This window comes from Amblyraja radiata, chromosome 25, assembly GCF_010909765.2.
Source record: "Amblyraja radiata isolate CabotCenter1 chromosome 25, sAmbRad1.1.pri, whole genome shotgun sequence".
Taxonomy (NCBI): Eukaryota; Metazoa; Chordata; class Chondrichthyes; order Rajiformes; family Rajidae; genus Amblyraja; species Amblyraja radiata.
In genome coordinates, this window is record NC_045980.1 from 34,673,482 (window position 1) to 34,698,823 (window position 25,342).

General features: G+C 47.6%; 1 protein-coding gene across 2 annotated transcripts in view; it reads right to left on the minus strand.

Annotated features, from left to right (window-relative positions):
• pi4ka (phosphatidylinositol 4-kinase alpha) overlaps positions 1-22,146 on the minus strand; it is a 122,486-nt gene extending 100,340 nt beyond the window's left edge. The window contains exons 1-12 of one of the 2 annotated variants that reach the window (XM_033043823.1): positions 22,011-22,146; positions 20,466-20,582; positions 18,633-18,726; positions 16,004-16,092; positions 14,007-14,079; positions 11,051-11,313; positions 9,685-9,751; positions 8,978-9,126; positions 7,066-7,131; positions 3,203-3,299; positions 2,009-2,200; positions 982-1,082 (exon numbers count right to left, since the gene is read on the minus strand). In XM_033043823.1, coding sequence (XP_032899714.1) covers positions 982-1,082; positions 2,009-2,200; positions 3,203-3,299; positions 7,066-7,131; positions 8,978-9,126; positions 9,685-9,751; positions 11,051-11,313; positions 14,007-14,079; positions 16,004-16,092; positions 18,633-18,726; positions 20,466-20,582; positions 22,011-22,115 — 1,413 coding nt within the window. In that variant the 5' untranslated portion in view covers positions 22,116-22,146. Of the gene's footprint in view, positions 1-981; positions 1,083-2,008; positions 2,201-3,202; positions 3,300-7,065; positions 7,132-8,977; positions 9,127-9,684; positions 9,752-11,050; positions 11,314-14,006; positions 14,080-16,003; positions 16,093-18,632; positions 18,727-20,465; positions 20,583-20,805; positions 21,190-22,010 lie in introns of those variants that run through there. The other variant, XM_033043824.1, reaches the window with a different exon arrangement.
• Between the last annotated feature and the right edge of the window lie 3,196 nt (positions 22,147-25,342).

Consider the following 25,342-nt stretch of genomic DNA (forward strand, 5'->3'; position numbering starts at 1 on the left):
AAGTTCACACGTAGAACATGGAAGAGTACAGCACAGGAACGGGCCCTTCTGCCCACAATGTCTGTGCCGAACATAATGCCACGGCCAAGTCTTATCTGCCGGCATACTATCCACATCCCTCTATTCCCAGTTTATCCACAAAACGTCTCTGAAAAGCCACCATTGAATCTGCCTCTGCCACCACCCATCGGCATGTTCCAGAGACTCACCACCCTCTGTGTGAAATAAATCCTGCTCCGTACGTATCCTTTCAACTTTGCCCCACTCACCTTAAAGCTATGCCCTCTAGTATATGTTTAAGAAGGAACTGCAGAAGCTGGAAAATCAAAGGTAGACAAAAATGCTGGAGAAACTCAGCGGGTGAGGCAGCATCTCTGGAGCGAAGGAAATAGGTGACGTTTCGTGTCACCTATTCCTTCCGGGTCTCGACCTGAAACGTCACCTATTCCTTCGCTCGCATAGATGCTGCCTCACCCGCTGAGTTTCCCCAGCATTTTTGTCCACCCTTTGTGGAGTTCTGCTTTGATGGACAATAGACAACAGACACTAGGTGCAGGGGTAAGCCATGCGGCCCTTCGAGCCAGCAGCGTCATTCAATGCGATCATGGCTGATCATCCCCAATCAGTACCCCGTTCCTGCCTTCACCCCATATCCCCTGACTCCGCTATCTTTATTCAATCAATCAATCAATCAGTTTTATTCGTCACTTGCACATAAAGTGCAAGTGAAATGAATTTGCTAGCAGTGGTACAATGAAAGAAGTACACGCAAAAACACAATAAGAGCCGTATCTAGCTCTCTCTTGAAAGTATCCAGAGAACCGGCCTCCACCGCCCCGTGAGGCAGTGAGTTCCACAGACTCACAACACTCTGTGTGAAAATGTGTTTCCTCATCTCCGTTCTAAATGGCTTACCCCCTTATTCTTAATAGCACACCGCTGGCAAACACAAACACTCTTCGTATTCCATTTTAAACGTACCTGCAAACAGCAGATCAGCAAGGGCATATGCGAGAGAATTATTTTACTGGAAGTCTTGGACTGCAGCTTTTCGGACAGCTTCGAGCAGAGATTCTCAGCACCTTCATTAGAAGGATAAACAAGTTAAATATTTGAGGAAGATAATTCCAGGCACAGTCATTTATGCATCTCAGGATTAATGAGCAGGAATAAGGAACTTAGCCAACATGATGGTGACAATTTCGCTAACATAAGTCTGAAGAAGGGTTTCGGCCCGAAATGTTGCCTATTTTCTTCGCTCCATAGATGCTGCTTCACCCGCTGAGTTTCTCCAGCACTTTTGTCTACATATGACTCACTATCCCCCAATTAACCTCTTAACAACAAATGTATTAAAACTCAACCCCAAATTAAGAATTGACCCAGCCTTAATTGCCTCTCAGGGAAGGGACGTGCTTGTGGAAGTATGGCTTATGCTGTCTCTTTGCTTTAGTTTAGTTGTAGATACATAGCATGGAAACTAGGCACATCAAGCCCACACTGACCATCTTACACCCGATCACACTAATTCAATGTTATCGCACTTGAATGAAGAAGTTTATTGGCCAAGTATGTGCACATACAAGGAATTTGCCTTGGTGCTCCGCTCGCAAGTAACAACACGGCATATAGTAAACCATTAAGAATAAAACATTATAGTTGAAACATGTGAGTGAAACAAAATACCAGATCAAAGGGAGGCTACAGATTTTTGGCTGTTGAGTAGAGCAACTACTCGTGGATAAAAACTGTTTTTATGTCTGTGGCTGTGGCAGCTTTGACAGTCCGGAGTCGCCTTCCAGAGGGAAGTGATTCAAAGAGTTTGTGGCCAGGGTGAGAGGGGTCAGAGATGATCTTGCCCGCTCGCTTCTTCCTGGCCCTTGCAGTGTGTACAGTTCGTCAATGGAGGGAAGGTTGCACTGGAGGGAAAAGCACTGCCTCCAGGGTTTTAGACACCGCGGATAATAGAGAGAGAAAACGTTTGAGGCTCGGACTAAATATACTCGACCTTGCTCGTCTTTCACGGCCCACACCATTAAATCCACACACGCCGCATTTGCTTGACATCGGAGCTTCAGGGGGTTGAACTCGTGGTGGAAGTAGTCCATGTCATGCAAGATCCTCTGCAGCTCCGACTGGCTGCTGTTAAACTGCTCCAGCACAAAATCATGTACCTCCTTCACAAACGCGGTCTGTAAATCTGCAAGGACAAATTGTGATCATGTATTGCCCTTTTACGCTGGCTGGTTAGCAACGCAATACAAAAGCTTCGCGTGACAATAAACTGAACGCAAGTCAAACTCAAATGCTCCATGCACGAATCATTGCATATCCATGGTGCACAAAAGTGCTGGAGAAACTCAGCGGGTGCAGCAGCATCTATGGAGCGTAGGAAATAGGCATTTACTATTGCCAATAGGGAATAGATAATAGGAAATAGGTAATAGGCAATAGGCAATAGGCAATAGGAAATAGGAAATAAATAGGAAATAGGAAATAGGCAATGGTTCGGGCCGAAACCCTTTGGGTTTCGTCCCGAAACATTGCCTATTTCCTTCGTTCCATAGATGCTGCTGCACCCGCTGAGCATCTGCAGTTCCTTCTTAAACTCATTGCCTATCCATATTCTCCCGAGAAGCTGCCTGACCCGCTGAGCTACTCCAGCATGAACCAGAGGCCACAGTTTAAGAATAAGGGGTAAGCCATTTAGAACGGAGACGAGGAAACACTTTTTCCACACAGAGAGTGGCGAGTCTGTGGAATTATCTGCCTCGGAGGGTGGTGGTGTGCGGTTCTCTGTATACGTTCAAGAGAGAGCTAGATAGGGCTCTTAAAGATAGCGGAGTCGGGGGATATGGGGAGAAGGCAGGAACGGGGTACTGATTGGGGGATGATCAGCCATGATCACATTGAATGGCGGTGCTGGCTCGAAGGGCCGAATGGCCTACTCTTGCACCTATTGTCTATTGGGATTATGGGCAGGCGTATAAGAATAGATGTTGGGCACAGACGTTGTGGGCCGAAGGCTGCACTGTTCTACGCCACAGACCACAATTGCCATTAAAAGCCACGTTATTTATCCAGCAGATTACAAAAAGAAAGACAAATCACTTGCCGCACTCCAGTCAGTGCCACAAGACCACACAAGTTGTGGACAGTACTAGATAAAAAAGCTTTATAAAAATTGGCAAGAGATGTTTACCTTTCATGTGATACAAGGTGTCCCTCAGCATTTTAAACACCACGACATAAAGCGGGTCACTGAAGTTTCGATAGTACAGGTCCAGGTTAGGATTTGCCTAAATGTCAAAATACACAACAATTATTTTGCTGTACATTTTAGCAATCCGACAGGTGCAATATATTTAAATCTTTGAAACTGAATGACAATAGACAATAGGTGCAGGAGTAGGCCATTTGTCCCTTCGAACCAGCACCGCCATTCAATGTGATCATGGCTGATCATCCACAATCAGTACCCCGTTCCTGCCTTCTCCCCATATCCCCTGACTCCACTATTTTTAAGAGCCCTATCCAGCTCTCTCTTGGGGTGGAAGATTGCAACCTTCACGTGGTCCGCCCTGTTTCGACTAATGCAATCAACTAGACGTGCACAAACAGAAGATCAAATAGAACAAGTTGTCCTACAACTTTAAGCTGTGCATGCCACACGAAAGAAGAAGAAGCTCTCTCTTGAAAGTATCCAGAGAACCGGACACCACCACCCTCCGAGGCAGATAATTCCACAGACTCACCACTCTCTGTGTGAAAAAGTGTTTCCTCACCTTCGTTCTAAATGGCTTATCCCTTATTCTTAAACTGTGGCCCCTGGTTCTGGACTCCCCCAACATCGGGAACATGTTTCCTGCCTCTAGTGGGCCCAAACCCTTAATAATCTTATATGTTTCAATAAGAAACCCTCTCATCCTTCTAAACTCCAGAGTACACAAGCCCAGCTGCTCCATTCTCTAAACATATGACAGTCCCGCCATCTCAGGAATTAACCTTGTGAACCTACGCAAGAATGCTTTTGGTCAGAATTTTTATCATCGATAAATAAGGCTCATTTTGCAGATTTAGTTTCGTTTTGCGATACAGCACGGAAACAGGCCCTTCGGCCCACCGAGTCAGCGCCACCCAGCAATCCCCCTCCCCCACCATAACATTATCCTGTACACACTAGGGACGATTTACAATGTACCAAAGCCAATTAACCTACGAACCTACACGTCATTGGATTGTGGGAGGAAACCAAAGAGCTCGGAGATGACCCACGCAGGACACGGGGAGAACATACAAACTCCTTACAGACAGCACCCGAGGGCAGGATCGAACCCAGGTCTCTGTAAGGCAGTAACTCTGCTGTTTTACAGACACAGTCACGGTGGCGCAACGGTAGAGTTTCTGCCCTACAGCGAATGCAGCGCCGGAGACCCGGGTTCGATCCCGACTACGGGCGCTGTCTGTACGGAGTTTGTACCTTCTCCCCGTGACCTGCGTTGGTTTTCTCCAAGATCTTCGGTTTCCTCCCACACTCCAAAGACAAGCAGGTATGTAGGTTAATTGTGTTGGTGAAATGTAAAAATTGTCCCTAGTGGGTGTAGGATAGTGTTGATGTGCGGGGAATCGCTAGACGGCGCGGACCCGGTGGGCCGAAGGGCCTGTTTCCGCGCTGTATCTCTAAACTACCTCTGCGCCCCTCAATGCTTTTAGTCGGGATTCTTTCAATCAATTAAAAAGGCTGTTTGAACACGAGCAGAAAATACAGTGCACAACCATAGGAGTAAAATTATGCCCTTCAGCCCACCGAGTCTGCTCCTCCATTCAATCCTCCTCATTTCCCCCATCATCCTCATTCTCCTGCCTTCTCCCTGTAAACATTTGATGCCCTTATTTATCCTCAGTGAGTCCCACGGTATAGATGATGCTCTCTCAGCCCATTGTGCTATGATGAGTTTTTGAGCTATCCCATTAGTCCCAGACCAGCAGTTTCCGGGAGCGGTGTAATTTCCTCTGCTGATGGACAGTGCTGAACAGGTTTTAACAAAGGCTAACGTACTGGAATTATACTCCGTCTATGGGTTTAGCTAGCAGCAGACAAGCAGATTATAGATGCACACAGAAAGTTCCATTGTTGCAGCACCATGTTACACTGGCAGGGAAATTCGCAATTACCATGTACAACAAGCTTTCCCACAAGAGGGAAAGTCGTCCAGATTAATGTTTCACAATTACAAATTGTAGTGGGCTTTGTTCTCTGCAAGTATTTTCCACGCAATGCCGTAGTTCCAAGACTAAGCCTCTGTCTCGTGCTTGTTCACATGTATCTGTTGCCAGTGCAATTAACTGGCAATTAACAATTTAAGGGCAGTGACGGTGGCGCAGCGGTAGAGTTGCTGCCTCACAGCGCCAGGAACCAGTGTTCAATCCCGACTACGGGCGCTGTCTGTACGGAGTTTGCACGTTCTTCCCCGTGACCGCGTAGCTTTTCTCCGGTTGCCACCCACACTCCAAAGACGCAGATTTGCAGGTTAATTTAGTTCAGTAAAATTGTGTAAATTATCCTGAGTGTATAGGGTAGAGATAGTGTAAGGGGTGTGATCGCTAGTCGGCACAGACTCGGTGGGCCAGAGGAGCTGTCCAAGGTCTGAAGTCCCCAGAGGAGCATGGGTGAAGCTCAACAGACTTGGTACTGGAGTTGGGCGTTTCAACGCCAACGTGTGGAGATGGGGGCTCCCTCCGCCAGAGCCCAGCCTGTGAATGTGAAGCAGAACCACAGACAGCTAACCATGTCATCTCTGGGTGCCCGCTCTACCACCCACCAAATGGAGCTGTGTCAGGGCCTGGCAGACATTGACGCCAATGGAGACAACAACCTGGCTGCTCAACACCAGGCTTGAGTTCTAACTATTCCTTTGGTTTATTTATGTTTCATTCGCAAGAAGAAGACACGGACTCTTTGGACGAAGGGCCTGTTTCCGCGCCGTGTCTCTAAGGTCTAAAGACGAAATTGGGCATTGACATGACTTTCGACTTCTGTAGTAACCAGAACATTCAATGAGAGAGTGTTAACGGGCCTGTCCCACTTACGCAATATTTTCGGCAACCTGTCATAGTCGCAGCAGATCTCCGAAACTTTTCAACATGTTGAAATTTTTCGGCGACCTATGACGGGTGCCGACAGTTGTTGAAAAAAATCGCATAAGTGGGACAGGCCCTTTCGCTTCCTTAATAACCGAGGGAGCCAGGGAGAGAAGGTGAAGAGATTATCTCTGAGAAGCTTCCACCGTGTGCTCAGTCCCACGTTCAGGTCAGCAATCTGAAATCAAACGCTGTGATGTTCGTCAAATCCAGGATCCTTTTGAGTTCATAACTCGGGCCAGATTTTCTGTCACAAGCCAAGAAATCTCATTGTTTTGGCAATTTCGAGCACCTAGAACTGTCCGTTCGTATTTGAGAACGGATTGCAGAACTGAAAAGACAGTGTGCAATCTGCTGAACTAACGGGCACTTCCCTCGCGATTATTGTGCAAGAAGGCACCGCAGATGCTGGTTTACACCAAAGGTAGACACAAAATTCTGGAGTAACCCAGTGGGCCAGGCAGCGTCACACAGAGTGGTGAGTCTGTGGAATTCTCTGCCTCAGAGGGCGGTGGAGGCCGGTTCTCTGGATGCTTTCAAGAGAGAGCTAGATAGGGCTCTTAAAGATAGCGGAGTCAGGGGATATGTGGAGAAGGCAGGAACGGGGTACTGATTGTGGATGATCAGCCATGATCACATTGAATGGCGGTGCTGGCGCGAATGGCTGACTCCTGCGCCTATTGTCTATCTCCGGAGAAAAGGAATAGGCGACATTTCGGACCGAGACTCTTCATCAGATGTCTGATGAAGAAAGGATCTCGACCGAAAACGCCACAATCCGTTTCTCCAGAAATGCTGCCTGATCCACTGAGTTACTCCAGCATTTTGTTTATCTCCATTCACTATTAATGTTGGACTGCTCCACATTAACAATGAATTTATCCTGAATTAATAAAGCAACCATTACACCACACTTTCGTTTACCTCAATAACCTCGGACAAGGTCGCGTCCAATGCTTTTAAAACAGGCTCAGCAACAATGCGTTTAACCTAGAGGAAGAAACAGAAATATCTTTAGGTACATAATCCCGGGAATTAGTAGGTTAACCTGTGATGAGTGTTTGTCGGCACTGGGCCTGTGCTCTCTGGAGTTTAGAAGAATGAGGGCGGATCCTCATTGAAACACACATAATAGTGAAAGGCCTGGATAGAGTGGATGTGGATAGGATGTTTCCACTAGTGGGAGAGTCTAGGACGAGAGGTCACAGCCTCAGAAACAAAGGACGTTCTTTTAGGAAAGAGATGAGGAGAAATTTATTTAGTCAGAGGGTGGTGGATCTGTGGAATTCATTGCCACAGCAAGCTGTGGAGGCCAAGTCAGTGGATATTTTTTAAGGCAGAGATAGATTCTTGAATAGTACGGGTGTCAGAGGTTATGGAGAGAAGGCAGGAGAATGGGGTTAGGAGGAAGAGATAGATCAGCCGTGATTGAATGGTGGAGTAGACTTGCTGGGCCAAATGGCCTAATTCTACTCCTATGAATGAATGAATGAATGAATGATTGAATGAATGAATGAATGAATGAATGAATGAATGAGTTTATACTTCTTCCACAGCTTCTTCCCCACAGCCATCAGGCTATTAAACTTGCCAACAAACAGACTCTGAACTGTAACAGCCTATTGCACTTAATCTTTTATTCATGTGTGTATATATATGGTCTATGCTATATAGACACACCAAACTGTTCTGTATTTATGCTTACAATATTCTGTTGTGCTGCAGCAAGCAAGAATTTCATTGTCCTATCTGGGACACGTGACAATAAACTCTCTTGACTTGACTTGGCCAAGTATTCACTAGTGGGAGAGTCTAGTGGGAGAGCGGCGCGACTCACCCGTTGCAGCGGCCCCTACAGCCTGTCTGTCTTTTTTATTTTATTTTTTGTCTAGTTAAATGTAGTGTTGGTGTTTTTTTAATACTGGTTTTAAATGTGTATATGTGGGGGGCGGGGAGGGGGAAACTGTTTAAAATCTCTTCCCTGTCCGGGAGACCCGACCTTTTCCCTGTCGGGTCTCCGTTGTCGTTGGGGCCTAGCACCGTGGAGCGGCCTCCAACCTGAACGACCCGGGGGCTCGGGAGACTGCGGAGCTGCGGACTACTCACCATCGTGGGGCTGGCCGGCCTCGGACCGTGGGGAGCGGTGGTGACTCGCTGCTGCGACTCGACTCCTGGGGCTCGGAGGCTCCAGCAACGCAGCCGCAGGTCCGGTGGACTGGGACATCGGGAGCTCGCGGGTCCGGGGGGAGAGAGAGAGACCGCTTCCCAGAGCTCCCGCAACGCGACTTCTCCAGCCCGTGTCGCGGGGTTGGAATGACCCGGAGCGGGGGCGTACATCGCCCGGCGCGGCTTCATGGCCGTGGGACATTCCAGCGCCCGCCGGGGGCTCCAACATTGTGACTTTTAGACCGGGGGCGGGGCCGTAAATCGCCCGGCACGGCCTAAAATGGCCGTGGGACTTAGCATCGCCCGCCTGGGGCTTGGACATCGGGAGAGAAATGGAAAACAGGGGAGAGAAAAGACTTTGCCTTCCATCACAGTGCGTCCACTGTGATGGATGTTTGTGTGAATTAAATTGTGTGTATGTCTGGGAAATTGTCTTTGTTTGTATGGCTGTGGAAACAGAATTTCGTTTGAGCCTGACTGAGGCTCGAATGACAATAAATGGTATTGTATTGTATTGTATTGTACAAGGAATTTGCCTTGGTGCTCCGCCCACAAGTGACAACATGACATACAGTGACTTATGACAAAAAAAAAATTCTGCTAGAAAACATACTACAATGGGAAGGACGGATTGAAAGCTTGTTGAGAATCGGATGGGAAGTCAACGTACCATTTGAAGCAGCTGCCGGAGGTTTTCCAGCGGAATATGAAACTCTTTCGTGCTGCAGCCCGTGAACAAAGGGGAGACCGAGAAACTGGAACTAATGGTCGAAAAGTAATAGTGGGGATCCAGAGCACTGCCATCCGGTAGGTACGCACCTGCAACAAAGAGAGCAAAGATTTACGGTTACCAAAATGGCCGCGAGCTCAAAGGCTTCCCTGCCAAAAACAATAGACAATAGGTGCAGGAGTAGGCCATTCGGCCCCATCGAGCCAGCACCGCCATTCACTGTGATCACGGCTGATCATCCACAATCAGTACCCCGTTCCTGCCTTCTCCCCATATCCCCTGACTCCGCTATCTTCAAGAGCCCTATCTAGCTCTCTCTTGAAAGCATCCAGAGAATTGGCCTCCACTGCCTTCTGAGGTGGAGAATTCCACAGATCCACAACTCTCTGTGTGAAAAAGTGTTTCCTCGTCTCCGTTCTACATGGCCTACCCCTTATTCTTAAACTGTGGCCCCTGGTTCTGGACTCCCCCAACACCGGGAACATGTTTCCTGCCTCTAGTGTGTCCAAACCCTAAATAATCTTATATGTTTCAATATGATTCAATAAGATAACCTTGATTCTCTTACCATGGATGCTGCCTGACCCGCATTTTAAATACTACATTAAAAGAACAGTGGTGCCAGTTTTGCCACCATTAAGACTGACCTTCAAAGTATTGCAAATTGGTCCCTCCAGGTGAGGTCGGGGCAGCAGTCGCACGTTCTGGACTTCCCTGCATGGGAATGAAAGAATTATTAGGGCACAGAGGAATTAGAAAGCATGACATTGAATTGAAGTACTCCAGCTGACACCCTGGACAACAACAAGATTCAACATGCAGGATCATAATCTGGACGTTTAAGTGAATATACTGTAAACCCTTTCAACGGCAGACCTTTATAAAGGGGATTTTGGTTATAGCCGACCAAGGCTCCTGTTCTCGACCTTATTTATGCATCATAGCATGGTTTGGGAACTCCATTCAAGGCCACATGAGTCTTGCAGAGAGTTGTGGAAGCAGCGTGCACCATCACCCCAACCAACCTCCCTTCCATTGACTCCATCTACACCACGCTGTCACGGCAAGGCCAGCAGCATAATCAAGGACCAGTTCCACCCAGTTCCCCTCTCCCATCGGGCAAGAGGCACAGCACAGACAGGGACAGTTCAGGGCTATTATCAGGCAACTGAACCGTCCTATCACTAACTAGAGAGCGGCTGTGACCTCTCCTCAACCTCATTTGAAGACCCTCGGACTATCTTTAATCGGACTTTATCTTGCACTAAACGTTATTCCCCTTTATCCTGTGTCTGTACACTGTACATGGCTCGATTGTAATCCTGTATTGTCTTTTGGTAGACATAAAAGCTGGAGAAATTCAGCAGGTGTAGCAGCATCTATGGAGCGAAGGAAATAGGCAACGTTTCTATTGTTCAACGTTGCCTATTTTCAGAAGTGTTTCGACCCGAAACGTTGCCTATTTCCAGAAGGGTTTCGGCCCGAAACGTTGCCTATTTCCAGAAGGGTTTCGGCCCGAAACGTTGCCTATTTCCAGAAGGTTTTCGGCCCGAAACGTTGCCTATTTCCAGAAGGGGTTCGGCCCGAAACGTTGCCTATTTCCTTCGCTCCATAGATGCTGCTGCACCCGCTGAGTTTCTCCAGCATTTTTTGTCTACCTTCGATTTTCCAGCATCTGCAGTTCCTTCTTAAACACTGTATTGTCTTTTCGCTGACTGGAAACAAAAAAAGGTTTTTCACTGCACCTTGGTACACGCCACCCTAAACTAAACTGTAAATATTAACAATAGACAATAGGCGCAGCAGTAGGCCATTCGGCCCTTCGATGTGATCATGGTTGATCATCCACAATCAGTACCCCGTTCCTGCCTTCTCCCCATATCCCCTGACTCCGCTATTTTTAAGAGCCCTATCTAGCTCTCTCTTGAAAGTAAACTATGATCGGAGGGAAAAGTTGCCTTTGGATATAAATAAACACCCGTGGCGGTGACAAAAATGAGAAAATAATCTAACCTGGGAGACATTTGTCACACTGTAGGTTTTCTGTCTCAAGCTGTCACATGACTGGCAGACAGTCAAGAGGGAGCTGGGGAGGATGGATCGGAAGTCGTTGAAGGAGCGGCGCCTCAGTCCGTCCGTCTCACTCGGTGCCTTCAGTGACTGCGCCGTGATCTTGGGAAACAGCTTCGAAAGGAGAGACTCGTCCGTGTAACTGTAACGGCCAAACGCTCGTCCGATCCCAATCAAACATGGCACCGTGCAGCGACACATGCTCTCTGTGGAAGGGAAACACTGTTCATTCCACAACGCTGATCAAAATAACACGTCGAGAAGGAACTTAAGATACTTCTTTAAAAAGACAGATATAGAAAGTAAAACATACAAACAGTGTAGAGGTGTGAAAACGCACACGTCCAGATTCGGGGACAGTTTCTTTCCACCTGTTATCAGGCAACTAAATCATCCTACCACACCCAGAGAGCAGTCTTTAGTTTAGTTTAGAGGTACAGCGCGGAAACAGGCCCTTCGGCCCACCGAGTCTGCGCCGACCAGCGATCCCCACACATCCCCTGGGTGTCATGGTACACCAATCATTGAAAGTAGACATGCAGGTGCAGCAGGCAGTAAAGAAAGCGAATGGTATGTTAGCATTCATAGCAAAAGGATTTGAGTATAGGAGCAGGGAGGTTCTACTGCAGTCGTACAGGGTCTTGGTGAGACCACACCTGGAGTATTGCGTACAGTTTTGGTCTCCTAATCTGAGGAAAGACATTCTTGCCATAGAGAGAGTACAGAGAAGGTTCACCAGACTGATTCCTGGGATGTCAGGACTTTCATATGAAGAAAGACTGGGTAGACGCGGCTTGTACTCGCTAGAATTTAGAAGATTGAGGGGGGATCTTATAGAAACTTACAAAATTCTTACGGGGTTGGACAGGCTAGATGCAGGAAGATTGTTCCCGATGTTGGGGAAGTCCAGAACAAGGGGTCACAGTTTAAGGATAAGGGCAAATCTTTTAGGACCGAGATGAGAAAAACATTTTGTGGTGAATCTCTGGAATTCTCTGCCACAGAAGGTAGTTGAGGCCAGTTCATTGACTATATTTAAGAGGGAGTTAGATGTGGCCCTTGTGGCTAAAGGGATCAGGGGGTATGGAGAGAATGCAGGTACAGGATACTGAGATGGATGATCAGCCATGATCATATTGAATGGCGGTGCAGGCTCGAAGGGCCGGACGGCCTACTCCTGCATCTATTTTCTATGTTTCTATCAGCACAAATTGGCCTACACACACTAGGGACAATTTACACATACACCAAGCCAATAAACCTACATGCCTGTACATCTTTGGTGTGTGGGAGGAAACCGAAGCTCCCGGAGAAAACCCACGCAGGTCACGGGGAGACCGTACAAACTCCGTACAGACAGCACCCGTAGTCGGGATCGAACCCGGGTCTCTGGTGCTGCACGCGCTGTAAGGCAGCGACTCTACCGTTGCGCCACCGTGGCCCTGAACTACTTTCCACCTCCTTGGTGACCCTCGGACTATCCTCGATCAGACTTGTGTAGGAAGGAGCTGCAGATGTCGGTTTACACCACAGACACAAAATGCTGGAGTAACTCAATGGAACAGGCAGCATCTCTGGATTGAAGGAATGGGTAACGTTTGATCGGACTTTGCTGGCTTTACCTTGCACTAAACATTATTCCCTCATCGTGTACCTGTGTACTGTGAATGGCTCGATTGTAACAAATGTACTGTCTTTCCATTGACTGGGCAGCACGCAACAAAAGCTTTACACAATACCTCGGTACACATGACAATAAGTTAAACTGTCAAAAAACATTCACCGCCGTGACACCAGTTCCATGCTGCACGCTAGGGACGATTTACAGATGCCCATTAACCTACAAACATTTGCGTCTTTGTAGTGTGGGAGAAAACCCACGCGGTCACAGGGAGAAGGTGCAAACTTCGCACAGGTAGCACCCATAGTCAGGATCGAACATGGGTGCCTGGCGCTGTGAGGTAGTAACTCTACCACTGCGGCACAGTGCCGTCCATTAACGGAACATCTTTTTACACCCTTAATAATAATAATAATACATTTTATTTATGGGCGCCTTTCAAGAGTCTCAAGGACACCTTACAAAAATTTAGCAAGTAGAGGAAAAACATGTACGGGGAAATAAATAAATAGTAGAGACTTGACTAGTACACAAATTAAAGGCAGAATTAAATTCAAAACACAATACGAGGCAATTCATGCACAGATGAAAAAGGAGGGGGACGTGGGGCTAAGGATAGGCAGAGGTGAAGAGATGGGTCTTGAGGCGGGACTGGAAGATGGTGAGGGACACGGAATTGCGGATCAGTTGGGGGAGGGAGTTCCAGAGCCTGGGAGCTGCCCTGGAGAAGGCTCTGTCCCCAAAACTGCGGAGGTTGGACTTGTGGATGGAGAGGAGACCGGCTGATGTGGATCTGAGGGACCGTGAGGGTTGGTAGGGGGAGAGGAGGTCAGTGAGATATGGGGGGGCCAGATGGTGGAGGGCTTTGTAGGTGAGGACCAGGATTTTGTAGGTGATCCGGTGGGAGATGGGAAGCCAGTGAAGTTGTTTGAGGACTGGACTGATGTGATGCCAGGATTTGGTGTGGGTGATGAGTCGGGCGGCTGCGTTCTGGACCAGTTGGAGTCGGTTGATGTAGGTGGAGCTGATGCCAAGGAGAAGTGAGTTTCAATAGTCCAGTCGGGAGGAGATGAAGGCATGGATGAGTCTTTCAGCAGCGGGAGGTGTGAGAGAGGGTCTGAGTTTGGCGATGTTGCGGAGATGAAAGAAGGAGGTTTTAATGACATGGCTATGTGGGCCAAGTCTGGAAGCTACTTATTTACACTGATGAATCATTTCACAATTGTGTGATGAAGAATATTTTTGACAGTAGCATCATGAGTATGATGTTTCCAGTACCTTTATCCTGAGTTTGAGGTGTCAGACACATGCCCAACAGCACTTCCATTACATCCAATATAGCCTTGATAATCTGAAAATATTTTGAAAATATTATTAAAAATCATTAAAATGCAACTTTGAAATAGTGTTATGCTGAGAAAGTGCTGAAATACTTTGTACCTCTTTGGTGACCCTCGGACTATCCTTGATCGGACTTTGCTGGCTTTATCTTGCACTAAATGTCATTCCCTTATCATGTATCTGTACACTCACTGTAAATGGCTCAATAGTAATCATAAATTGTCTTTCCGCTGACTGGATGTGACGCAACAAACGTTTTTCACTGTACGACAGTACATGTGACAATAAACTATACGGAGGAACTAAACTGAGGAAAAAAGGTAAGTCCAGAGGCAACTTACAACTTGAAACCTGTACATAAAATCGACGCCATCCACACTTAAAGGGACAGTCAAATTTTGTTTAAAATTTCCCCCTAACTAATTATTCTCGTATCACTATCGCTCAAACGTTATTCCCTTTATCCTGATCTGTGCATTGATTGTAAACGTGTAGTCTTTCCGCTGACTGGATAGCATGCAACAAAAACATATTTTCACTGTAGTTCGGTGCACGTGACTATAAACTAAACTAATTGTATAGGAAGGAACTGCAGATGCAGAAGATAGACACAAAGTGCCGGTCTAACTCAGTGGGTTCCATTTTCACCAGAGATGCTGCCTGAACCGCCGAGTTACTCCAGCAATGTTTGTGTCTATAAACTAACTCACTAACTGCTTCAGAGCCAGGCCCGGTGCATCAGACAGGGCTGCCGGTGCTGTCCATTGAACAGTCAACCCCTTCAATTGTATCCAAAAGGTACAATGCCTGTTCTCGCTGGAGTTTAGAATGATGAGGGTGGACCTCATTGAAACATATCGAATATAGAAAGGCCTGGATAGAATGGATATGGAGAGTACATTTCCACTAGTGGGAGAGTCTAGGACCAGAGGTCACAGCCTCAGAATAAGATGTTCCTTTAGGAAGGAGATGAGGAGGACTTTTGTTCGTCAGAGGGTGATGAATCTGTGGAATTCGTTGCCACAGAAGGCTGTGGGCCGCAAGTCAATGGATATTTTTAAGGCATAGATAGATTCTTGATCAGTAGGATGGGTTGGGGGTTATGGGGGGAAGGCAGGAGAATGGGGTTAGGAGGGAGAGATAGATCAGCCATCATTCAATGGCGGAGTAGGCTTGAAGAGTCAAATGGCCCAGTTCTGCTCTTAAAACTTATATGTGTCCACATTCATCCCGTTTTATGGGGAAATGGCCGCAGGGGATTCCTAAATTCGCTGCCTCAAAATCCATTTGTGTGTGTGTGTGTGTGTGTGTGTGTGTGTGTGTGTGTGTGTGTGTGTGTGTGTGTGTGTGTGTGTGTGTGTGTGTGTGTGTAATATAAATATATAAATGTAAAATACATTTATTCCTATAAAATATACATCCTATTCTTCTGACAATATGTGTTATTTACATCAAATAAATAGTTCAATAGACAATAGGTGCAGGAGTAGGCCATTCGGCCCTTCGAGCCAGCACCGCCACTCAATGTGATCATGGCTGATCATCCAAATTCGGCCCGAAACGTCGCCTATTTCCTTCGCTCCATAGATGCTGCTGCACCCGCTGAGTTTCTCCAGCATTTTTGTGTACCATCCACAATAGACACTAGGTGCAGGAGTAGGCCATTCGGCCCTTCGAGCCAGCACCGCCATTCAATGTGATCATGGCTGATCATCCACAATCAGTACCCCGTTCCTGCCTTCTCCCCGTATCCCCTGACTCCGCTATTTTTAAGAGCCCTATCTAACTCTCTCTTGAAATACTCACTACTGATTTGGAATTAGAACAATTTTTCAATAGTGCATGGCATTAAATCATATCAAAACAATAGCAATTCCATATTACAGGTATTTCTAACAAAATTAATATTCCATCGGTAAGAGAGTCTGTCTCACCTGTTCCCTTAACGTGGATTCTTTTTGGGCCACATCGAAAAGTACAGTTACTAAGCAGAAGCTGAAGTTTTCGGCGATCGGAAGCTTTCCTGCACGATAGAAACATAAAGTAGCATTTAAACTTTCCCTTCAACAACTTTCCATTTATAAGTGACAGCACGAGAAATAAATAGTATAATAATTCACATCAACCCACACGGGTCAATAGATATGCAAGAAAGAACTGCAGATGCTGGTTTAAATCGAAGGTGGACACAAAATGCTGGAGAAACTCAGCGGGTGCGGCAGCATCTATGGAGCAAAGGAAATAGGCAACGTTTCGGGTCGAGACACCAAAGGAATAGGTGACGTTTCGGGTCGAGACCCGGAAGGGTCTCGACCCGAAACGTCACCTATTCCTTCGCTCCATAGATGCTGACTCACCAGCTGAGTTTCTCCAGCATTTTTGTCATCAGTCTGAAGACGGATCTCGACCCGAAACGTCACCTTTTCCTTCGCTCCATAGATGCTGCCTCGCCCGCTGAGTTTCTCCAGCATTTGTGTCTACCTTCGATTTTTCCAGCATCTGCAGTTCTTTCCTAAACAGCATCTCTGGAGAGAAGGAATGGGCAACCCCTTGTCTAAATCATTTATATTGTAAATAACTGGAGTCCCAGCACCGAGCCTTGCGGCACCCTACTAGGCACTGCCTGCCATTCTGAAAAGGACCCGTTAATTCCTACTCTTTGCTTCCTGTCTGCCAACCAGTTCTCTATCCATGTCAATACCCTAAGCTCAATACCATGTGCTCCAATTTTGCACACTAATCTCTTGTGTGGGACCTTGTCAAAGGCTTTTTGAAAGCCCAGATACATCACATCCACTGGCTCTCCCCTATCCATTCTACTTGTTATATCCTCAAAAAATTCCAGAAGATTAGTCAAGCATGATTTTGCCAGCAGTGTGTAGGTACGATCGCCAGATGCTGGGTTACACCGAAGATAGGGTCAGGCAGCATCTCTGGAGAAAAGGAGTGGGTGACGTTTGAGTCAAGACCCTTCTTCAGCAACAGAGCACTACCACGCAGTAATCTTGTTTGTGCCGAACGCCAAACCTTTTATTGTATTCATACTCATATATCTAGGTGTCATCAATAGACTTTAGAGATACAGCGTTGAAGCAGGCCCTTCGAATGTGACGTTAGAATGAGAGGACTTTATGATACAGGATAATAAATCCAGAAACTATGAATTGAAATTTAATCCAATAAACCCACTAATTTATGAAGAGAGTGAAAAAATCTTTTGGGGCCTTTATGGATGGGGATAGAACAAAGAGAACACACAGCACAAGAACAGGCCCTTCGGCCCACAATGTCTGTGCTGAACTTAATGCCAAGATCAATTCTCACCCACCGGCACATTATCCACATCCCTCCATTCCCTGCATGTCCATGCGTCTATCTAAAAGTCTCTTCAATGCTATTATTGTACCTGTCATAATGAACGTGCCGTTATTTAGACACCATAAGCTTCTTTTTAAAATAACATTTAAGTGATAGCGTAAACTCAAATAAGCAATGTCATTTTTCATAAAGTCATCTACACATAACTAAAGCTCTGATCATGTTATCTTCCGGTTGTGCGGTCATTCTATTTGCGCAAAAACGTTACGCGATAGCGCTACGGTTTTTCGCCAGCTTACTCACCGTTCTCCTGCGCTGCGATTGCACCAAGTTTTCTTCCGATCGGTGGTCTAATGTAAACTTTAGCGAGGTTTAAAAATCTTAAAAAACGCGCGTTTGTAGGACGATCTCCTCTCCTGCCGTTCAGCAACGCGTCTTTTCTCCTGTCACTCCGCGGGACGGACCGCCCCTTCGTGCGCCATCGCGTCTTTACTGGAGCGGTGGATGGCCGGCGGAGGTTTCCAACCAGACACAATTTTCAGAGGGACTGGAAATGGACCGGCCCGGCCCGGGAAATGTCGCCAAACGGAAAGCTAAGAATCTGATTTCGGCGGATGAGAGCGACCAGCTACTGCTGTGAGTTCGCTCCAGCCCCTTCCCCTCTGGTCCCCCTCGCTGGCTCCTGCCCCCCTCCCCCGTGATACCCCCATATTTTTCCCGGCTCCCTCCCCCCGCTCAAACCTCCCTCCGCCCCACCCTCCCTCCCACACCCCCCTGCCTCCCGCCCACAGCCCCCTCCCCCCGCCCACACTCCCCTCGTCACAACGGGAACCCGTCAGCCGCACCTGCGCAGTTAGGGGCTATGGGTGAGTGGTGGAATAATGCATTGGGGGAACAGGTTGCGTTGGGGGAACGGGTGAGTGGTGGAATATTGCGTTGGGGAATGGGTTGCGTTGGGGAACCAGGTCTCCCGTGTGACTGGGAACCAATGGGTCCCACTTAGTCTAGTAAGTAATAGGATCAGAATTAGGCGATTCGGCCCATTGAGTCTACTCCGCCATTCAATCATGACTGATCTATGTTTCCCTCCTAATCCCATTCTCCTGCCTTCTACCCATAACCCTTGACACACTCATATTGTGTGGGTCATGGACATACATTTACAGCAGCACTGCCGTTTCAAACCCTAAATTGCTCACATTAATACTCTTTTATAACAGGTTACATGAATTGAGTTGGCATTACCTCGATTCTTTCTCCCCGAGCTGTCTTCAATCCATTGGACTTTCGGTAATCCTTTCAGCAGCCGAAGCAGATAGGGAACTACAGTTTCTTTATGCTGTGAGGAAAAAAGATCAAATTGTTTACATGTTCCAAATCAAATAATTTTAGGAGTTGACCATAATTAAGTCTTTAAAAAAAAAAAGCACCCGGGGATATTTATGTGGGTCAATTTAGTCTGGTTAGAAGTGAAATCATATTTTGTTGATTTGTAAGAAATTAAGTTTAATTCAGATTCGGCTTGGAAATAACTTTGTCAGCCCATCATGCTGTCCATCGACCACTTCTTGTCCTTGCGAATGAAACATAAACCAAAGGAATAGTTAGATCTCAAGCCTGGTGTTGAGCAGCCAGGTTGTTGTCTGTTGGCGTCAATGTCTGCCAGGCCCTGACACAGCTCCATTTGGTGGGTGGTAGAGCGGGCACCCAGAGATGACATTGTCGGCTGTCTGTTGTTCTGCTCCGCATTCACAGGCTGGGTTCTGGCGGAGGGAGCCCCCATCTCCACACGCTGGCATTGAAACGCCCAACTCCAGTACCGAGTGTGTTGAACTTCACCCATGCTCTTCTGGGGAGGTCAGACCCTGGACAGTTTTTATCTGAAGAGATGTAGCTGGGTGATGGAGATGAGGTTGCCTTCCACTCCTGTGACCACTTGGTTGCTGTCCAGTGTGCTTTTGATCACACTAGTTCAGTGTTATCCCACTTTCCATCCCACTCCCTACACACAAGGAACAATCAATCCACTACACATAGAGGCCAATAGGCCAATCCCATTTGTCAAGAGTTTTACTGTCATCTGTACTGAAACGGAACAACAAAATTCTTACTGGCAACAGCACAACCGGTTTGTAAGCACAGTCTTTTGGACATGGGAGGAAACCGGAGTACCAGGAGTAAAACCACAGGGAGAACATACAAACTCCACGCACACAGTTGCGGTGGTCGCAGTCGAAACCTGGGTTTCTGGTACTGTGAGGCAGCAGCTCTACCCGCTGCACGCTGTGAGTGATAGGGAAAAGGATGAAGCGAAGAAAACCATATGAAATGTAATGACACGCTCAGAGTAAATGCAATGAAGGGCTCAGCCTCATCATTTGCTCAAAGCACATAATCAAGCAGGTAAAGTTGAGTAAAGTTCAACACCATTTTGGATGGTAAAAACAAGGAACTGCAGATGCAGGTTTGCAACAACAAAAAAGGACAAAGTGCTGGAGTAACTAAACGGGTCAAACGGAACATCCAGACTGAAGGTCCCGACTGGAAATGTTTCCAATCCATGTTCTCCATAGATGAAGTGTAGGTGGCGCAGCAGTAGAGTTGCTGCCTTACAGCGCCAGAGACCCTGGATCAATCCTGACTCTGGGTGCTGTCTGTACATAGTTTATACGTTCTCCTCGTGACCTGCGTGGGTTTCTCCGGGTGCTCCAGTTTCTTCCCACACTCCAAACACGTAGGTTAAGTGGCTTGGTAAAATCGAATATTGTCCCTGGTGTGTAGTATAGTGTTAGTGCGCGGGGATCATTGGCCAGCGCGGACTCGGTAAGCCGAAGGGCTGGTTTCATAAGGTCATAAGGAATAAGAGTAGAGTTAGGCCATTCGGCCCATCAAGTCTACTCCGCCATTCAATCATGCCTGATCTATCTCTCCCTCCTAACCCCATTCTCCTGCCTTTTCCCCATAACCTCTGGCCCCTGGACTAATCAAGATGTTTCCGTGCTGTATCTCTTCTAACTAAACAAACACTAAGCCGCACCCTTTGGCAGCCGTGATGTGCAAAGGGCAGGAAAGATTTACCTGAAGGCTTGACTCTGTCAGAAAAATACCCAGTGCAATAACAGCATCTCTGCGCCGTTCATCCAGCTGGAAGTTGCCATGGAAGTCGACGGGGGACATGCAGAGTAACTTCTCCACCTGCAAGAGAAAGTTTATTTTAATCTTCACAGTTGCAACAAAAAGCACAAAATTGTACTGATAGACTCATATACAAGGCATGCATAATTTTCTTTGCAAATCTATAACATGTAAGTAGGAAGAGCGTAAAAGTGAATTGATTAGTACAGTGGTCAGCACTTAATAGGATAAAGAGTATACCATTGATTACAGCGCAGGAGGCTACCATTCTGGCCCATCTCACCATTCAACATGAGCACAGCCGACAGCAAGTCATGCTGCAGCTTCATAGTTAGGCTGAATTTACAGTACTGTGTGTAATTTTGGTCGCCCATCACAGGAATTGCTTGGCGGAAGTCCCAGGCAATTATGGGCAAGGTGTTGGCTCATGTTTGTTGTTCATGGCACGCAATTCTTCAAGTGCGGGATGATCACTGCGTTCAGGATGACAGCAGAGATTTCTCTCGGTAGGTAGAGTGGTCAGCACTTAACTGGTGGATGTTCTAGGTCAGGGGAGCTGGAATGGGACAAGGCCGACGGGTGACATCCTGGTGAATCTCTTCCGCACTCTGTCCAGCTTGATGACACGGAAGCAGAAGGCAACGGCTGATCCGATCCGTTCGGTGCTGGAGGACTCCGGCTCCTGGAGGACACCAATGGTGGAGGACCATGATGCTGGAGGATCTCAATGCCGATGGACCTCAATGCTGGAAGTCCAAAACGCTGGTGGACCTGGATGCCGGGAGACCTCGATGCTGGAGGACCTCAATGCTGGAGGACCTCAATGCTGGAGGACCTCAATGCTGGAGGACCTCAATGCTGAAGGTCCACAATGCTGGAGGACCTCAATGCTGGAGGACACCAATGCCGGAGTACCTTGATGCCGGAGGACCTCAATGCCGGGGGTCCACAATGCTGGAGGACCTCAATGTTGGAGGACCTCAATGCTGGAGGACCTCAATGCTGGAGGACATCAATGCCGGAGTACCTTGATGCTGGAGGACCTCAATGCTGGAGGACATCAATGCCGGAGTACCTTGATGCTGGAGGACCTCAATGCCGGGGGTCCACAATGCTGGAGGTCCACAACGCTGGAAGACCTCAATGCTGGAGGACCTCAATGCTGGAGGACCTCAATGCTGGAGGACCTCAATGCTGGAGGACATCAATGCCGGAGTACCTTGATGCTGGAGGACCTCAATGCTGGAGGACCACAATGCTGGAGGACCTCAATGTTGGAGGACCTCAATGCTGGAGGACCTCAATGCTGGAGGACCTTGATGCTGGAGGACCTCAATTCTGGGGGAATCCACGCTCCTGAGCTACCCAATGCCTGAGGATATAAATGCCGATGCCTGGACATCAATGCCGGAGGAACCCCGGCTCCTGAGGAGGGATCGGCGGCGATGGAACCCCCTGCGCCCCGCGGCCGAGCACTCACTCACTCACCTTGTCGATGGGGGCCGGCTTGTGCGCGGCCAGCGAGCGGGCCAGGCTGAGCACCGTGTTCAGGTAGAAGCCGCGGCCGGGGCCTTTGCCCGACATGTCCGCCATGTTGTTTCCCCTCCTCACCCCCCGCCGCCGGCCAATCACAGCCCGCGGCCCCGATAGCCAATCAGATCTCGTGCCCTACCCAACCAATAGGATCACACCCGGCAACCGCCGACCAATCACGGCCCGCGCCCCTGCCGGTCAACAGGAATACGCCGGCCAATCGGTAGCCGGAGAGCGCCAGCCAATCACGGCCCGCGCCCCTGCCGGCCAATAGGAATACGCCTGGCAACCACCGGCCAATCGGGAGCCGGAGAGCGCCAGCCAATCACGGCCCGCGCCCCTGCCGGCCAATAGGAATACGCCTGGCAACCGCCGGCCAATCGGTAGCCGGAGAGCGCCAGCCAATCACGGCCCGCGCCCCTGCCGGCCAATAGGAATACGCCTGGCAACCGCCGGCCAATCGGTAGCCGGAGAGCCCCTGCTGGCCAATCGGGTTCCGCCGACCGCCGACCAATCGGAGCACATCTTCACACCGCCAGCCAATAGGATCAGTATACATGTAGGTGCTGCAGAAGCCTACTACGTGTATGTTATATAATAATTACATTGCAGAAGTGTATCAAGGTTTCAAAGGTCTTTTATTGTCACATGTACCAATTAAGGTACAGTGATATGCGGATTACCATACAGCCATACGAAAAAGAGCAACAAGACACACAACTACATAAAAGTTACCATAAACATCCACCACAGGGGAATCCCCACATCCCTCACTTAGGCTGTGGGCCGAGGAGCTTTATTCCAGTGTTTCGTGACCCAGGTCACAGAACTACAGGAAACTTTCACATATTGTGTAAAAAATATATATAAATCACCCCTGAAACTCGTCATGAACAAGACTTGCACATTTTTTATTAAATTAGAGAAAAAACTGAAATATTTCGGGTATTTTTAGTCCAATCAAAGCACGTTTAACATTCAGTCTGAAGAAGGGTTTCGACCCGAAACGTCGCCCATTTCCTTCGCTCCATAGATGCTGCTGCACCCGCTGAGTTTCTCCAGCATTTTTGTGTACCTACGTTTAACATTGAGTTGTCTGCCAGTTGGCCAATCACGCGCTATATGTTTCAGGCTAGCACACATCATAGCTGAGAGGGCTTCACTGATGATGGAAGGCAAAAAAGTCCAAACTTCTTCCTCTTTATTCTCCCGCGGTCGGGGCAGTCGAACCATCCGTCGGGGCAGTGGAAGCTCCCGCAGCCGTCGGTCGAAGCTCCCGCGTCTGGGCTTTCGAAGCTCCTGTGGCTTGGAGTTCCCGAAGTCAGTCTCTGACCAGAGACAGTGGGCTCCGCGATGGTAAAGTCCCGTAGGCACCCAGCGGTGGAGCTCTCAAAAGTCGGTCTCCAGCAAAGGCTGCCAACTCCTCGATGTTAGGCCGCAGTGCTGACGGTGATCCGATATGGGAAAAAATCGCATCTCCGTCGAGGTAAGATATTAGAAAAAGTTTCCCCCACCTCCCCTCCCCCCCCCCCACATAAAACAAGCAAAAGAACACTAAAACATACATTTAACACATACTATTAAAACAACAAAGCAGGAAGGGGCAGACAGACTGTTGGCGAGGCAGCTATTGCTGGTGCCACCCGGTGGTCATAGACAAATAGAAACATAGAAAAAATGTATATAATATAATAATTACATAATAATTATATTGCAGAAGTGTATTATATGTATATCATATAATATATATATATAATTATATGGTAGAAGTGTATCATATGTATATATTATAATATATATTGATATATATACTCATATACTTTATTAGCCAAGTATGTTTTGCAACATACGAGGAATTTGACTTTCTGCACAGTCATACCAGTAACAAGCAACATCCATCACAGTGACTCCTCCACATTCCTCACTGTGATGTAAGGCGGACAAAATATATTATGTATATGCAGATATTATTTATTTATATATTATATATATCTGAAGAAGGGACTCAACCCAAAACGTCACCCATTCCTTCTTTCCAGAGATGCTGCCTGTCCCGCTGAGTTACTCCAGCATTTTGTGTCTACCTTTTATATATGCTGTGTATATATATAAATTATATACACACACATATATACATATATATATATAAATTAGGTGATATACATATAATATGCTTCTGGAGTTCCTTCTTACACATATATGTGTACTTGTGAGTATAGAAAATAGAAAATAGGTGCAGGAGTAGGCCATTCGGCCCTTCGAGCCTGCAATGCCATTCAATATGATCATGGCCGACCATCCAACTCAGTATCCTGTACCTGCCTTCTCTCCATACCCCCTGATCCCTTTAGCCACAAGGGCCACATCTAACCCCCTCTTAAATATAGCCAATGAACTGGCCTCAACTACCTTCTGTGGCAGATAATTCCAGAGATTCACCACTCTCTGTGTGAAAAATGTTTTCCTCATCTCGGTCCTAAAAGACTTCCCCCTTATCCTTAAACTGTGCCCCCTAGTTCTGGACTTCTCCAACATCGGGAACAATCTTCCTGCATCTAGCCTGTCCAACCCCTTAAGAATTTTGTAAGTTTCTATAAGATCCCCCCTACAGTTCAGCCTTCAACACGATAGTCCCCACCAGACTGGCCGGGAAGCTAATGGAAATGGGGCTCAACACCTCCCTGTGTGCCTGGGTCCTGGACTTTCTCACCGCCAGGCCACAGGTAGTCAAGATGGGAGGGAATACATCGAAGTCCCTCACCCTGAGCACAGGATCGCCCCAGGGTTGCGTCCTCAGCCCCCTATTTTACTCCCTGTACACACATGACTGTGTGGCTAGGTTCAGCTCCAACTCAATAATTAAGTTTGCTGATGACACTGTGGTGGTGGACCTGATCTCAGACAACGATGAGAAGGCCTACCGGGAGGAGGTGGCTGATCTAGCACTCTGGTGCCAGGATAACAGCCTCCTCTTGAACATCAAAAAAACGAAGGAGCTGATCATGGACTTTAGGAGGGCACATCATCCGAGGATGTACACTCCATTGAGGATAAATGGGGATCCTGTGGATAGGGTGAACTGTTTTAAATATCTGGGAGTCCACATCTCCAAGGATATGACATGGGCATCACACGCCTCAGCACTCGTGAGTAAGGCAAGGCAGCGCCTTTACCACCTCAGGCAATTGAGGAAATTCAGAGTGTCTCCGAGGATCCTCCAGTGCTTCTACGCAGCGGCGGTGGAAAGCATCTTATCCGGGAACATTACCATCTGGTTTGGGAATTGC